Source organism: Scylla paramamosain, chromosome 12, assembly GCF_035594125.1.
Source record: "Scylla paramamosain isolate STU-SP2022 chromosome 12, ASM3559412v1, whole genome shotgun sequence".
Taxonomy (NCBI): Eukaryota; Metazoa; Arthropoda; class Malacostraca; order Decapoda; family Portunidae; genus Scylla; species Scylla paramamosain.
Genome location: NC_087162.1, coordinates 16,713,802 through 16,730,181, shown reverse-complemented (window position 1 = coordinate 16,730,181; position 16,380 = coordinate 16,713,802). Strand labels below are relative to the sequence as shown.

Below are 16,380 nucleotides of genomic sequence, written 5' to 3'. Positions count from 1 at the left end.
GGTAATTTTCTTCTTGTGATTTTTTTTTTTTTTCCGATGATATCCTTAAGTCTCTCCACACCTCATCTGCTGAGGGAACTGTAGTGTTTGGGGTTTACAAATCTATGTTAAGTACGTAAGCAAGCAATTCAAGTGATTAATCTCATAGTGAATATAATTTCTACGACGAATACGAGTCTCAGTAAGGATTCATCTGTGTTACCAGCGGCTGGGGAAAGAAACTGCGACCGAGGGGACCGAGGTACAGTCTCTCTCTCTCTCTCTCTCTCTCTCTCTCTCTCTCTCTCTCTCTCTCTCTCTCTCTCTCTCTCTCTCTCTCAGTGCAGTGATCAATAAGGGGGGTGGTTCTCGTGTTACATTTTTTTTGTCTTGTATTCATTTTATTGTGTGTGTGTGTGTGTGTGTGTGTGTGTGTGTGTGTGTGTGTGTGTGTGTGTGTGGCGACAATAGCAGGATTCCAGTGTGGTGTGCGATTTCGTGTCCGACATTTCGTCTTAAAATACGGTTGTTGGAGTAATCATATGTTGTCATTCATGCCTTGCAAACACACACACACACACACACACACACACACACACACACACACACACACACACACACACACACACACACAAACACACAGACATACACACACACGTTAAATTTTAGATGTCTTTTAAAAGCAGTCTCGTGATTGATAAAATTGTGATGTGTACAAAGTTAAATAATCACAAAGAAAAATGAACAAGATCCAAGCAAACAAGATGTGAGTAAAGAGAATAGAGCCTTACTGAAACACGAAAAAAGTGGTCACAGTAAAAAGAAAAGAAAAAGAGTAGTAGCACGGCAGAACGAGAGAAAAAAAATATATTTATCTTTTTGACGGAATTGGAACAGGTGGAGGTAGAAAATTCGCAAGGCACAGCAATAGAATGTGGCAAAAATCGAGAGTGAAAGGAGGAAAGAGAAATTTCAAGAACAGGATTTTGAAAGTGTGTAGACAGAAATAGACGACATACTTCTGGGTTTTGGAGGCTAATGAGGCAGTGAGCGAGTGAAACAGACTTAGCAAGAACGTTGTAAGTGCACGTACATCAGACAGCTTCAAGAAGAGGCAGTATAGATGTATGAATGACGATGACTGATGGCAAGATGAGGGTGTTCAGGAGGCTAACGTGGCAGTGAAGTAGTGGAACAAACCTAATATAAGCGTGGTAAGTGAACGGACATAGGATAGTTTCAAGGGGAGATTAGGGTAATATTGAAATGACATAATTTTCTTCAGTTTCACGACTGATCGTCTCACTGCGTAGAACACGATTAAAAAAAAATATCATATTTTGCCCAGAAATAAACAGTTATTGTGTCAAAATTAGGAGGAGAAGGCTATTTCCATAATACCCGAGGGTTATATAAATGAAGGAATGACAGTGACAGATGGCAAGGCGTGAGTGGTCAGGAACTGCCTTGTGTAGGTCACCCGGCCTTTTGCAGCCTTACTATTCTGTTCTTGTGCTTTGAATTTATGAAGAAAGATGTGCAGATGTCTTGTGGTTGGTAGTATATGTAATTACAAAGACACGTAAAGCCACGAAGCATCTGTTACTGAAAATGTGTGTGAAAAATGCTGATAAGTAACGGTACATTTGTGGTCACATTATAAAGGGGTGACAGATTATGTTAAGTTGACGAGGCTCGAAAAGTTGATCACAGAAGCGAGAAAATAAGTGGGTGATTTTATTATTAATAGGCTTGAAAACTTGACTCACGAAGTGAGAAATTAAGTGATGGAGAATAAATCTCATTTGAAGCTTGAACGATGTTGTTACGACGGAAAAACATCTCAAGCAGAAGATGGCAAGAAGTATGAGCAAGGAGAGAATATTAGAATGAGTGAAGGCCAAACATTTAGGAAGAGAAAATTTAACAAGAGACCTTTGCAATAAGTATACCACGGAACCTGAAGCAAAACTGGCCATTAGATACACGGAAATGCTTTTACGTGACTCAAGCGAAGAGAGAATATTAGAATAGCTGAAAAATAAATATTTATACTGGAGAGAAAAAAAATAAACTAGAGGTCTTTATACAGTGAATATACAACATAATCTTAAGCAAAACTGGCCATAAGATTCCCGTTGATTGCTTTCACGTGACGTAAGCGAGGGGAAGAATATTAGAATAAGTGGAGATCAAACATTCATACTGGAAGGGAAAATTAAATTAGGGACCTTTACAATGGCTACACCACACAGCCTTTAGCAAAGCTGGCCACTGAATTCACGTTGATGCTTTCACCTGCCAAACCGAGGGCCGAGGACACAGAGCATTACAGAAAGGAGCTGAATTTCAGTAAATGGAGATCACTGTGTAATGAAAAGCCCACTTCCAGGGAATTAACTGAAACCAGAAAACTAGGAAGTGATGTAAATGCAAAATAAACTGCACATACATTTAGCAGAATTTATTTATTTTTTCTTCTTCGCCAGATAATTAGATTTTGTAGTTGACTATCAAAATCTTCAGTATGCTATATAAATGAATATGTCTTCAGTAGATAAACACTTTTCAGAGATTTATCGAATCTTTCTGTAGATTCCTACACTTTTATGTAGATCCAGTGAACTTCTCGGAGGAAATGTGAATGTAATCTACAAGCAAACCGCACTGTGTTCTGTAGCGTATGTGTGAATGTGTGAAGAAACAATCCTGTACTTAGTTAGGTTCTAGGACATAATAAGAAAAAAAAAGAGGATACAAGGTGATAAGTTTATACTGTATATGTAAATACATTTAATGTAATATAATGGAAACGTGTGTGTGTGTGTGTGTGTGTGTGTGTGTGTGTGTGTGTGTGTGTGTAAGCGAACATTCCTTAAGAAATACAATAAGGGCCACTGAAGATATGAAAAATAAGACATAATCAGAGAGAGAGAGAGAGAGAGAGAGAGAGAGAGAGAGAGAGAGAGAGAGAGAGAGAGAGAGAGAGAGAGAGATTCAGTTCCTGTGACAGAAACAAAAGACCTAATTCCAGAGCTGAAAGATATAAGAAAACCGGAATCGAGACAGTCTGAAAGGTTCTTTCGGTGAGAGATGGCGACAAGAACAAGAGATCATGAATATAAATGAGGAAGGAATACAGATGTTTAGGTAATGTATCCACCCAGACAGAAGTAATGGTATATGGAATAATTTATATGGCGTACGTGTGTTTTTTTTTTTTTTTCACCTTTACGTAAAAGCCAAGACAATATCCTTGAATAAATGACGTGACTTAATGAAAACGGATCTAGAGATCTAGAGGCAAGATAAATGCAAAGATACTCTTAGCATATCTTGTGGATACTGTACTTAACAGGATAGGTAACACACACACACACACACACACACACACTGCTTTATACTTACTTCTTTTATTCATCAATGAGAGCGACACTACCCTTTTTTTTTTTTCCTCCCTTTCTACTCATCAATGAGTCTGTTCAAGGGTATAAAAACTTGGAAAAAAAAATGCTCGCTGAGCATGCCGCTCCCAAAAAGTAAGTTATGTGAGCCGAAAAAAAAATAAAGTAAATAAATACACAAAGTAGGTCCTCAAAATTTATTGCTCTTCCTTCCTTGTGATCGCCACGTGCACTGCAAACCTGATTCATCATCGTTACTCTATTCAACTTTTATTCATTCATTTATTTGCATATATACTCTTCTCTTTTAATCGATTCTAAAGTATTTATGACTTTAGATCCTAAGGCTCTTGTGGCTTTAGATGATACTGGCATTAGTATAACCATTTAGGGTTTCCCCAAGGACTTATGAACGGTTGGTATTGTTTCTTAATCTAATATGAATCGTAAGACAAAATTATTGTATTCAAAGTGCTGAAAAAGGCACCATACATACGTACATGACTGGAGTGAAGGCCATTAGCAGCAAGTCACCATCACTACATGTGAGAGCAGAGTAAATATGACACCTTAACAACCTGACTCCTTCCGGTACACACACTGTTTTATTCATGAAGTGACTCAGCGTGGTTAGACATGGAGGAACACGAACGTTTGGCATGCTGTGAGGATGGCGCGCTGCCTAAACCGGGTCAACTGAATAAAGAAGTCCACCGTCACCAGAGTTACCGCCAACAGCCAATAGCACTTCATAGAACAAAACACTACCAAGCTCACTCAGAATGGTGTGCGGGGGCTTAAAGTAACGTGCCTCGGTACATTCACTAAACCTTCTGTAATTGTCTCATGTGGCATAACTGAGATGAACGCAAGCAAGAATGCCACCACGACTCAGAGATAAAGAAATGTCTATATTAGGTAACAAAAGCGTAACAGGACTTTCAGTGCCATAATTCTCTTTGAAATGCCTGTGTGTGTGTGTGTGTGTGTGTGTGTGTTGAGGGACGGGGCTGGGTCTATGTGCGTGTGTATATGCAGTGTGCGTGTCAGCGCTAGCACACTTACGTAGCTCTCAAAACAAGAAACATAAGATAATCAATTCGCTGTAGAGTCACGTGATGTCTGGTCTGAAGAAAGAATCGGTGAGCCTATTATTAGTGCATTGGAAAAAAAATTCAGGTATTAATTAAAGAAATACAGACTCTTTAATTAATCATAACCTTTGACTTTCTTCACATAACTTTATTGTATCCTAAACTTAACCGAATTTGAGCCGAGTCTGAAATCGTGCGGTCTTTTGAAAATTAACTTAAATTTGTGTAACTCATGAAGGCTGGTCAGGAATGATTCCAGTCTTCAAGTTTACTTAGGACCAGTAAATTAAAGTAGTGAAAAGAATGATTTTATGATTAATCAAAAATATTAATTAAAGAGTCCGTATCACCTCTGCCTTCGTTTAATGCTATTTATCGGTTTTTATTGAATAACTTTTTTTTATGTTTTCTTTTCCTTTTTTAAATCTCTCAGACTTCTTTTTCTTCTCTCCTGTCATATGTGCTTGTGTTAAAAGTTCATTTAACTGCCAACTTAGCTTTAATTTTCTAATATGTATATTCCTTTTTTTGTTAATGCAAAATATTACTTGTAAATATTTTTTTTTTTCTATAAGCGTTTCTCTTGCTTGCTCTTTCTTAACTGCTATCATGAAGTCAGAGTTCATTGGTTTGTCATTTTTATTAACACTTAGAGTCTTAAAGCATTGGAAAGTAACTTCGAACAAAAGAACATAAGAAATAAAGGAAGCTGCAAGAAGCCACCGGGCTTACACGTGGCACTCCCTGTATGAAATATACCTACCTATTTCCACCTATCATCCCCATCCATAAATCCGTCCAGTCTTCTCTTAAAGCTCCCTAATGTCTTAGCACTAACAATTTGATTACTGAGTACGTTCCATTCATCTACCACTCTATTTGAGAACTAATTTCTTCCTATCTCTTTCTTAAACCTAAATGTTTCAAGTTTGAACCCGGTATTTCTTGTTCTGTCCTGGTTGCTGATCCTAAGAATTTTGCTTACGACCCCCTTGTTATTATCCTTATACCACTTAAAGACTTCTATCAGGTCCCCTCTTAATCTAGGCCTCTCTAAAGGATGTAAATTTAACAGTTTCAATCTCGTCTCGTAAGGAATACTACTCATTCCTTGTATCCTTTTAGTCATTCCCCTTTGTACTGATTCTAATAGACCTATATCGTTCCTGTAATGTGGGGACCAGAACTGCACAGCGTAGTCTAGATGAGGTCTGACCAGCGCCAAGTATAACTTTGATATTACTTCGGACCTTCTAATTTTAACACTCCTAAAAATTAAATCTAATACCCTATTTGCCCTGTTTCAGGCCTCTATGCATTGCTTTCCTAGACGGAGTTCAGAGCAAACTATAACTTCTAAATATTTCTTGTACCTTGAACCAACCAGTTTCGTTGTTTATTGTGTACCTACTGTGTACTTTGTATTTGTTGATATTAAAATGCATTTGCCATCTGTCCGTCCATTCGTTCATCCTATCTAAATCTTCCTGCAAGGCGATGGCATCCGATTCTGATCTAATTAATCTACCTATCTTTGTGTCATCCGCAAATTTAGTAACATCACTGCTAATTTTACTATCCAATTTATTGATATATATTAAAAAACAACAATGGCCCTAATACTGATCCTTGTGACACCCCACTAATTACACGACCCTACTCGGATTTAGAGCCATTTATTACAACTCTCTGTCGCCTGTAGCTTAGCCATGATCCGACCTAACACCTTTCCATCTATCCCCTGTGCCCTAACTTTTCTCAGGAATCTCTGACGGGGTACCTCGTCAAACGCTTTACTAAAGTCCAGATATAAGGTGTCATAACTATCACCATTATCTGCTGCCTCGTACACTTTACTGTAAAAACTTAACAAGTTCGTCAGGCAAGACTTCCCCTTCGTAAAGCCATGCTGTGACTGATGATAATTATCAAGTTATGATTGTCTAAATGCTCCCTCATGTTCTTCGCTATTATTGACTCCATTATTTTACCTACAACAGAAGTTAAGCTGACAGGTCTATAATTAGACGTTAAAGTTTTACATCCTTTCTTAAAGATGGGTACTACATTAGCCTGCCTCCACATTACTGGTACCTCACATGACTCAAGTGATTTCCTAAAGACAGAAACTAACGGCTCACTAATAACCTCTTTGCATTCCTTAAGTACTCTGGGATATATTTCATCTGGTCCTGGTGTCTTGAACTTTTTTAGCCTATCTATCTCATGTTCCACTATCTCCTTAAGTTATGGTAATATCTGTCAGCTTCTCATTCTCATCTGCTCTAAACATCTGTTCACTATTCGGCATATCCTGCATGTTTGCCTGGGTGAAGATAGTTAAAAAATACTCATTCATTAATGGACCTATAGTTCCCTTATTCTTCGTGCTTATATTTCTGTTCTTTTCTGAATGATTTTTCCTTCGGCACCAACTTTCTCCTTTCTCTTCTGAAACCGACATACATTTCAAGGCCTTATTGTCACTGCGTAACCCGAGTTTTTTATGTCTTAAGTATATAATTACATTTTTTTCAGCAGTATTTAATTTTGTTTCGTATGATAATGTAAACACCACCAAGGCCACTCAAGAACGTAGTCATTACTATAATATTTCCTTCTCATAAATACACTTACAGTTCGCTGCTCATGTTTCAGCCCACTTATCTCAACTCTCTCCACAATTACATTTTTGCATCACCCGTGGCATTGCAGCCTGCTGTGAGCAATGCTTATCAAGTGCGTTCCTGCCCTGAAGCCTTAACATTCATTCATTCATTCATTCATCCGTTCATTCATTCGTTCCTTCGTTCGTTCGTACGTTCTTTCGTTCGTGCGTTCTCTCTCTCTCTCTCTCTCTCTCTCTCTCTCTCTGTCTCTACACACACACACACACACACACACACACACACACACCGCGTAGTGTAGTGGTTAGCACGCTCAGCTCACAACCAAGAAGGCCCGGGTTCGAATCCCGGGAGCGGCGAGGCAAATGGGCGAGCTTCTTAATGTGTAGCCCCTGTTCACCTAGCAGCAAGTAGGTATGGGATGTAACCCGAGGTGTTGTGACCTCGCTGTTCCGGTGTGTGGTGGTGTGGTGTGGTGTGTCAGTGGTTTCGGTCTTACCCAAAGATCGGTCACTATGAGCTCTGAGCTCATATATATATATATATATATATATATATATATATATATATATATATATATATATATATATATATAACACACATACGCACACACTCATACACAAGTTAACTCAGAGCCCTGGATTGGCATCATTAGTGTCATCATTAGTGTAGCGCCGCCACTCGCTACACGCCCTGCACACATCACGCCCTCCCACGCTCTCTTGTCCCTCCCACGTCCTCACATGTTGCTCCACGCAACGCTGCTCAACTCAGGAAATTGGTCAAGTGTTTGGAGAAAGGGAATTTTACAAAACTGGTGTATTTCTGAAAACAGAAATTTCGGAGAGAGAAAATACATTAATAGAACAGAACGATAACACAAAGGGAAGGGAAGATGAAAAAAATACCAGCAAGTAGATAGCAGGCAAATGTACAAGATGACCAATGTCCATCAAGGTGACAGAGAAAAACTGTCAGCACTCAGGAGAAAAGAAGAAAAAGTTGAGAAGAATTTCCGTCATTTCCACCTGACGTTATTAGGATGTGGAGGCGAAGGCCGCGGTGATGGTGAGGGGCGGGACGAGGACACCTTCACTGCTATACCGATGAGCTTTCTATTGTCGGGCAGAAATTTTGTCTGTCATAGAGATTCCTTTGCGAAAAATAAAATTTTATCTTTAGTTGTAAAAAGATTGCGTGGAATCCCAGTGTGAGTTGCGTGTCCGTGCTTGACAGACATATTGAGGCTGTGGGGGAGGCGTGGGAGGGGCGTATCAACAGCGTCAGGGTCGTGATGGAAAGCAGGAGGTGAAAACACGCCTGTTACATAAGACCACGACAGCATAAAGGCGTGTTCCCTGCACAGAAGATCTATACCTTAAATTGTGTGGCGTCCTCTTTCACCAGCACGTCAGACCGAGGTGCCTCACCCCGCACAGGAATGGCTGCACGGAGCAGAGCGACAGGGAAAATGAAAGTCCTAAGACGCGTCCTTTGTATCCACCAAAGAAAAGACGTGTCTTAGATGCTGTTATCTGAACTCCAGTTAAATCGAAGCTACGAAATAATGAAGGTTCTCCTAAAAAGAATGTTTCTCACACTAAAGCTGCTGAAATCAATAACATAACATTTGATAAGATAATAGTTGAGGGTGAATTATCTTATTTCTGTGGGGGAGGGCGAGAGGTAACACGAACACCGGCCTACCTGTTGGAGAGAGACCTGAGGGAAGGTCTGCGGTAGAACACCAGGAAGACTAAGGAGTTGGCGACAGTTCCGAAAACAAACACCAACACCAACACCGCCAGGAGCGCCGCCGTCACCAGTACGCTAACATCTGGAATGATAAAGAGAGGCATGGCATTAGTCGTGATTAGTGCGTGGCAGAAATGACAGAGAAGCACAACGTTCTTGGCTGCTGGGGACACCCCTACACGATAAATTCAGTTAGTATACATCTGCAAAGTTTGTTATAAGGAGATTTTTTTTTTTTTTTTTCGCGTAAAATTTTCATGGAGAAATCTTGGTGGATGGAGGTAACTTGAGTAAAATTTAGAAAGAAGTGTACGTTGTTTTGTCGTTGGCAAGGTGACCAGTTTTTGACCACGCTCACTCTCTTCTCTTCGCGAGTCGTCTGGCGGCAGCGTGTTCAGTCCTGCATGTAGATAACGCTGCCATGAGATAAGAGACACGAGAGGGACGAGTAGCAAGTGGAGCATTAAGATAACATTACTATCACATTGTTTGCAGAGTTCATCCGTACAGTAAAGAACACATGACACGCTAAGAGGAAGATTAGGTTACAAACACATGAAATTGCCTCTTTCTGTTCAGATGTACTTTATCGTCATAGAAACATAAGAAAATAAGGGAAGCTGGAAGAAGCTGTGAGGTCTACACGTTGCAGTCCCTATACAAAATATATCTGCCTATTTCCATCTACTGTCGTCATCCATAGATTTGTATAATCTTTTAAAGCTCTATAATAACTCGGCACTAACAATCTCTTTACTGTGTCTTTTCCATTCATCTACCACTCTATTTAAAAAAAAACGGTTTCTTTCTATTTTTTTTATCTAATTTTATTAAACTTAAACCAGTTATTTCTTGTGCTATCCTGAGAATATGCTTATGTTACTCTAGTTATATTCCTCATATCACTTAAAGACTTCTATCTTGATTAACCTAAATATTTAAAAGCTTCAATCTCCTTTCGTAAGAAATACTCCTTATCCCTTGTATCTTTTTAGTCACTCTTCTTTGTAGTGAGTCTTTAACAGATTTACACTCTTCTTGTGATAGAGGAACTAAAATGGCCCTTAATAATCCAAGTGAGGTTTGATCTCAAGTACCAAGTGATTATTAAGTGTAATGCTGACTTAACACTCCACAATTCCTTTGATGTGTGGCGTCCAGGAACGGAATATACTTGGCACATTCATCTTCTCTTTTGATCTTAACATCTTAGGAAACGAATGGTAGTTTGAAAAATTCAATACTTATGTAACAATTCTAGGATTTGTCATACACTTAGGCGTTATTTTTTATCACAATCATCATTACCCCCTTCCTCTAATCCTTCCTTTCTTGTTCTCATTTTTGTTCTTATTCTTTTCCTCCTCCTTCTCCTCTTCCTCTTCCTCCTTCTCTTCCTCCTCCTCCTCTATGTATTCTTACTTTTCATCATTATCAACATCTTTTAAGCCAAAAGACCTCTCCTAGCCTTCCTCTTGCCCGTCTTTTCCAGGCCACTCAAATAAAATTACCAACATATCTAAACCCTATTTTCTGTCTACCATGCCTTCATTTTGACATCCCTGACCTGTTATCACTCTAATTGTCCATTTATGATTTTTTTTAATATGTCCGTTTTTTCCCTAACTATTACATGCTAAACCCGTCAAAGAATATTACATCTCTTACTATCTTTTATCGCTACTTTTGCACTAACTGCTCTTCTGATCTTGCTAATTACGTGCCTCCCCCCTGCTTTCCGCGGCCTCTCTACACAAGGCTTTCTCTCACCCCTATTCTGTTCACCTCCTTTGATATAAAAGTTAACTAGTATTCTCAGTCTTTCATTCCTTTTACTGGTAAACTCTAGAACTCCTTGCCTGCTTCTGTTTCCTTCAACACACTTCTCAAATTTTGGATGATATTTTTTTGACTGAACTCCGTAGGGACTGGCACTTTCAATTGGCCTTTTTCCACTCTTTTTTTGTTGCCGGTGGCTAGTGCCCCTCTTACATAAAAAAAAAAAAGAAAAGAAGTTACGTTATACTGCCTTCCCAAGTGTTTCATAAATGTTTTACTGAACGCAGGCAGTGAGGTGATAGCCCTTCCCTGGCGCCTGGCTCTTCGTTAAGCCGTGCCGACGCTTTCATTCAACACTCACGGCCGCTGTTCCCCTTTGTAAGTGTAGTATATATAGACGCAGCACGAGGGTAACTCTCCGACGCCGCCACCAGCTATTACGCCTTTGCTCAGGCCGCAATGAAGCCCCATGATTATATATATGCCGGGTTTCTTAGAGGGGACTGAAAGGACTAATGTGGATGGAGGAGAGTGACATGCAGGCGGAAGAAATGGGCGGAAAGGTCGTAATTATTGTGGTGGCGGTGGTGGTGGTGGGCAGAGGAGCGATAACCTTGTGACGTAATCCCGTATTCTGAAACTCCTTGGCGTGTATTATATTTCAAAGGCCATGTATATGATTGTTCGTGCTTCTTTGGGTGCGGGATTGCTGTCGAAATATCACTAGAACAATAAAAACAACGTTGCACTAGGGTATGTCAAAATTATCGAGATACGGAAAGATTGTTGTCAAAATATCACGAATTAAAAAGAAAAAAAAAAAAAAAAGCTATTGAAAACTATTATTTCTTATTAGGATGTGTTAAAAGTAGAGTAAGATCTCGATACCTTAAGAAATACAGATACCATAGTTTGATACTGCAGCCAAATTTACCGCCAGACTCTACCAAGGTTGCTTCTCTAATGCAAAAGGTTAAAGCATATGCCCTGGAAGTATAGATAAAGCAGTCACTATAAACATTCACGCCGTGGAAGGCTCCGGAACAGAGCCGGAAAGAAAAAAGTCAATATTGCATTTCTTGGCAGCCTCGGCGAACGTTTTGCTAGATAAGATTCTGAAATTAAAACACGCCCAGTAAAGGAACGGTCTAATTTCGCATGCATTCCACAGTCAGCTTAGACAAGATTTATGAATCTCTCTCTCTCTCTCTCTCTCTCTCTCTCTCTCTCTCTCTCTCTCTCTCTCTCTCTCTCTCTCTCTCTCTCTCTCTCTCTTTGTGTGTTTCTAATAAAATTTGCAAGTGACAGTTGAGTGGTGACGTCAGTGGCATTTACCTAAGCAATGTTGGAACACAAACACACACACACACACACACACACACACACACACACACACACACACACACACACACACACACACACACACACACACACAATAACGACTGTATTCTGAAGTGATTCTTCATCTCATCTTGACAGTCCTTCACAGGCTATAGTGAAATTTAACGATGGTGTTCACGAGTGTTTTCATGATTGTACTGTTAGTTTAACAATGATTATGCGTCAATAGTTGGAAAATTACGTTGTTCCTACAGGTTTGACCGCTATCACATGTTGCTTCAATAAGTGTGACGGGAGTTCAAGGTAGTGGGCATTAGTCACCTTTGTCGCTCCTTCCTAAAGTGGCGTGCGTTATCATATTTCAAAATAGTTCCGGTGAAAGCTTGAAGCGCTTAGGAATGCGAGGGTATGGAGGACTTCTGTTATATCGCTTAAGAGAATATACTGTGGAATCAGGAGAGAGAAAGAGAGAGAGAAAAAAAAGAGGAGGAACTGAAGGAACTTTCATCTGAATGGAGAGGTTTCTTAATGACAAGCAAATGAATACAGTGTGAAGGTAAAGCGGTCAGCTTGGATAAGAACATAATTATGATCCTAAGAACATAGAAGCTGTAGGATGCCAGTAGGCCTACATGCGGCAGTCCCTGTATAAAACATTATATACTTATATCAACCTATCATACCTATCCATAAATTTACATTTTCTTTTTTTTTTTTCATGGCTCTTAACTAAATGTACTAAGAATCTGATTATTGAGTCTGCTCAATTCATCTGCCACTCACAGAACCTATTTGCTTTATCTAATGGTGACCGTGTCCATGTTAAGTTGGAGCCTCTATTGTTTCCTGTGTGGTTAAATAACCAAATGGACCCTAAAAGATTCGACTTTTACTTGAGAAAGAGAAGGAAGAGCCTTCACAATGCAATAGATAAGATCTTTACACGCTGGCAACCTTGGGAGAATTCAACACAAATCAATGCAGGTTGGTACAGTTGTGCTCGGAAGCCGAGTAACCTTTTGCACTTCTTTCCACTTTACTTCAGTGTCATGTCCTCTGATCTGTTGAAAACCAATCAACTTTCATATTTTGTAAGGAGACTTCTTTTATGTGAGAGGGACTCTGGCCAAGGACAACAATGACTGATAAAAAAAAAAAAAAAACTTACTAAAGATGCCATACCCTTAAGGAGACAATTGGAAGGCAGGTCCAAAATTACACATTACGTGGAAAAGTATCTTGAGAGCAAATCAGAGGACTTAAGTCTGAGGGAAAAGACAAAACACAAAAACAGTGAGTGCAGATGATTACTCGTCTTCTGACCATTATTATATTCTAGGGACTGGGATCTTCAGTGGCTCTTTTTTTTTTTTTCTATTTTTCCTCGGTCAGACCAGAGCTAGTCTTACATGAAAAGAATAAAAAAATAAATAAATAAAAATAGCCCTTCCGGGAGAGCAGGATGTGCCCAGAATAGACAGACACCCCACGAAGGGTTCGCGTCTGGATCCTGCAAAAGGTTACTGAGGAGGCAGGTGCTTGGCGGTGACTCTGGCACAGACTAGTGTAATGTGCCCCATAAATAGATCGAGCAGGACAAGGTCTAGAAATGATTGACGTAATTCATAAGGTCACACTTGCTGCTGCTTTCTTATGAGCAGATATGAAGAAAAAACACATTAAGAAAGTAGAAAATGTGCAGAAAACATTTAGATGGGTTTTCAGAAGTGTAATCATCCTCTCTTTCATCCCTCCTGTTAGGAAATTCAGGAATTCCACCTTTTTTTTTTTCTTCCTAAGATTTGATCTGTTTCAAAGAAGCAGTAATGAAGCTGAAATATTCGAAACTGAATTGGGCAACATTTTCTTTATTTTTCTCCTCTAGTTATATTTCTGGGAGTGCCATTATGGGAGACATTTTTATCTTGTGCCTTTGCTCGGACTTATTTAAACACAGAAAATAAAATAAGACAATAAGAAAATCCTAAGATGCCTGTATATAATCCTGCTACTCTGCATGGACAAAGGAAAAGAAAACGCATAACACAAACAGAGGAACTGATTACAAAACTATGGAAACAGGCACGCTACTATGCACACTCAACACAAAATAGGAATAAAAAATAAAAATAAGAAACACTAAGAGGTCTTTATCTTCCTACTCTAAATAAACAAAGGAACAGAAAACAAATGACAGTAACAAAGATATCAATCACAAAAACTGAACAAACAGACACATTACCAAGCACAACTAACAAGCAGCGGGTCGTGAAGTTACATTCCCGCTATAGATCTGCCTGTGCCTCGAGGTGAGAGCGCCTTAAAGATGGGTACCCCAAGCGACACGTCACGCCAGAAGGAATAAAAGTACAAAGGAGGAAGTCCCCAGTTTCCTCGCTCTATCCTTTTTAATTGCCTTTTACAATAGGTACAGAGGAAGAGCTGCCCACACTGTCCCTATCCTTTTGTAGTGGCAGGGAATATAGTGGATGTGCGGTGCCTTGTCTGGGCCGCTCCGTGTGGCGATCACAGGCTTGGTGTACATACAGATTCTTTTAAACAAGCCGCGGAGTGTGTGGCAAGGCCTTATTCCTTCCGTATAAAATGCAGGTGATATTTAATAGAATAGTATGACAGCATTTTAGGTGCGTGTGACTTGTTGAACTAACCTAACAACCTAATGTAAACCAAAGAAATTGTCCTCAAATCCTGACTATAACATACAACGGGTACTTCTCTCAAAACTTGTAGAATGCTATGACTGCATTTTAGCTGTGTGTGACGTCAAAAACTAACCTAACCTAACGTAACATAAACCGAATTAACTCATTTTCTTCAAATCCTAACTACAATGTGCAACGGGTACTTCTCAAATTATATGAAATGATATATGACTGCATAGTTGTGTGTGACATGAAGACTTAACTAACCTAACGTAATGACATAAGCCAAACAAACTGTCTTCAAATCCAAGCCAAAACATGCAACGGGTACTGCTCTCAGATTTTAGACAAAGCTACTGTACTTTCTCCAGCCTTCTCGAGCAGGAAATGTGACGGACAAGGCGCGGCGTGTAATTATGAAGAAAAAGAGACTGAAGAAACACCGACCTTGATATTATGTAGCGATCACACGTCCGCTTCAGTAAGGAGATCATGCATATTTGGTCAAAATGTAATGATGTGAATTAATGGTTCACTTAATGGTTTGGTTAATATAATGCTAGATTTGTATTTATTCGTTACACGTACTGTTAAAAATACATATAAAAAAAAATAAAACTGAGTTACTGATTCAAGGGATCAATTTGCAGGGAAAATTGTACATGAGGTAGAGAGAGAGAGAGAGAGAGAGAGAGAGAGAGAGAGAGAGAGAGAGAGAGAGAGAGAGAGAGAGAGAGAGAGAGAGAGAGTAAAGAATATACATAATCTCAAAGTTATGTATAAATAAGACAGCATTAGAGAACAAGACTTAACCAGCTAAATGTGCGAAAATAGTAGGCAAGAGCAGCTGGGCAGGAGAAAAGAGAAGCGTGCAGCGGTAGCAGGACATCTCAGTCCTGCTACCGCTGCAGGGCGGTCACGTGGAAGACAGACAGGCAGGGTGGGCAGGCGAGGAGGGACGAGGCGGGCCGGCGAGCGGGCGGTGGGTGGCCGGGATCAGCACCCTTCCTCTGGTCTTTCAGCACAACGGCACCGCCAAGTCTGCGAAAACGGAATCAATACCCGTGCGCGGATCCCCTCACTCCTTCCCTTCCCCATCCTGCTCCTCTCCACCCTCACCGCCTCGCCCTCACGCCCGCACCAACACAGTAATCGTGGATCGATATACAACGTACATCTCTCCTCACAATCCCCCACTTTGAACCAATCCTGTTTATTTACCAAGTCTCGCGCGTGTAAGCCAGGACGCATCCCTATTGTTTGCCCCCTTCGCGTTTCTTCGTGCGTCGCGTGTGATCTGTGTGCTATGCTGAGAAAGAGAGAGAGAGAGAGAGAGAGAGAGAGAGAGAGAGAGAGAGAGAGAGAGAGGTGTCGGTAAGGAAAAGTATGGCTCAAGATTGATCAAGTAAAACCCCTTGACTCACATCACACGGTCTCCTAATGGTGTGTTGCTTCAAGACCCCCAGGCAGCAAGCAAGATGAGAAACCTTAGAACCTTCTTTGTTTTCCGCCGGAGCATGCTTTCTTTTTCCCTCCTCACCTTGAATGAAGCGCATCTTTGTTGCCCCGTGCCTCTCATTAACGCCATTATCACTATTAAGTAACGCTCACGCCTCGAGGTATCAAGATTAACGAGAGAGAAAACGAGGAAGCCAAGAGTCGCCTCCACGTGCTGGTGAGGCTCTGGACAAGATTTACACGCCGGTGCACATCGATCAGGGAAATCCCCAGAGTAAGA

The 16,380-nt window shown here is 40.2% G+C and overlaps 1 protein-coding gene across 1 annotated transcript in view; it reads right to left on the bottom strand.

The window, feature by feature from the left end:
- The window catches only part of LOC135105781 (beta-1 adrenergic receptor-like), a 141,419-nt gene that overhangs the window by 64,794 nt on the left and 60,245 nt on the right, over positions 1 to 16,380 (bottom strand). The window contains exon 2 of the mRNA XM_064014259.1: positions 8,812 to 8,941. Within this exon, the coding sequence (XP_063870329.1) occupies positions 8,812 to 8,941 (130 nt within the window). The remainder of the gene's footprint in view (positions 1 to 8,811; positions 8,942 to 16,380) is intronic.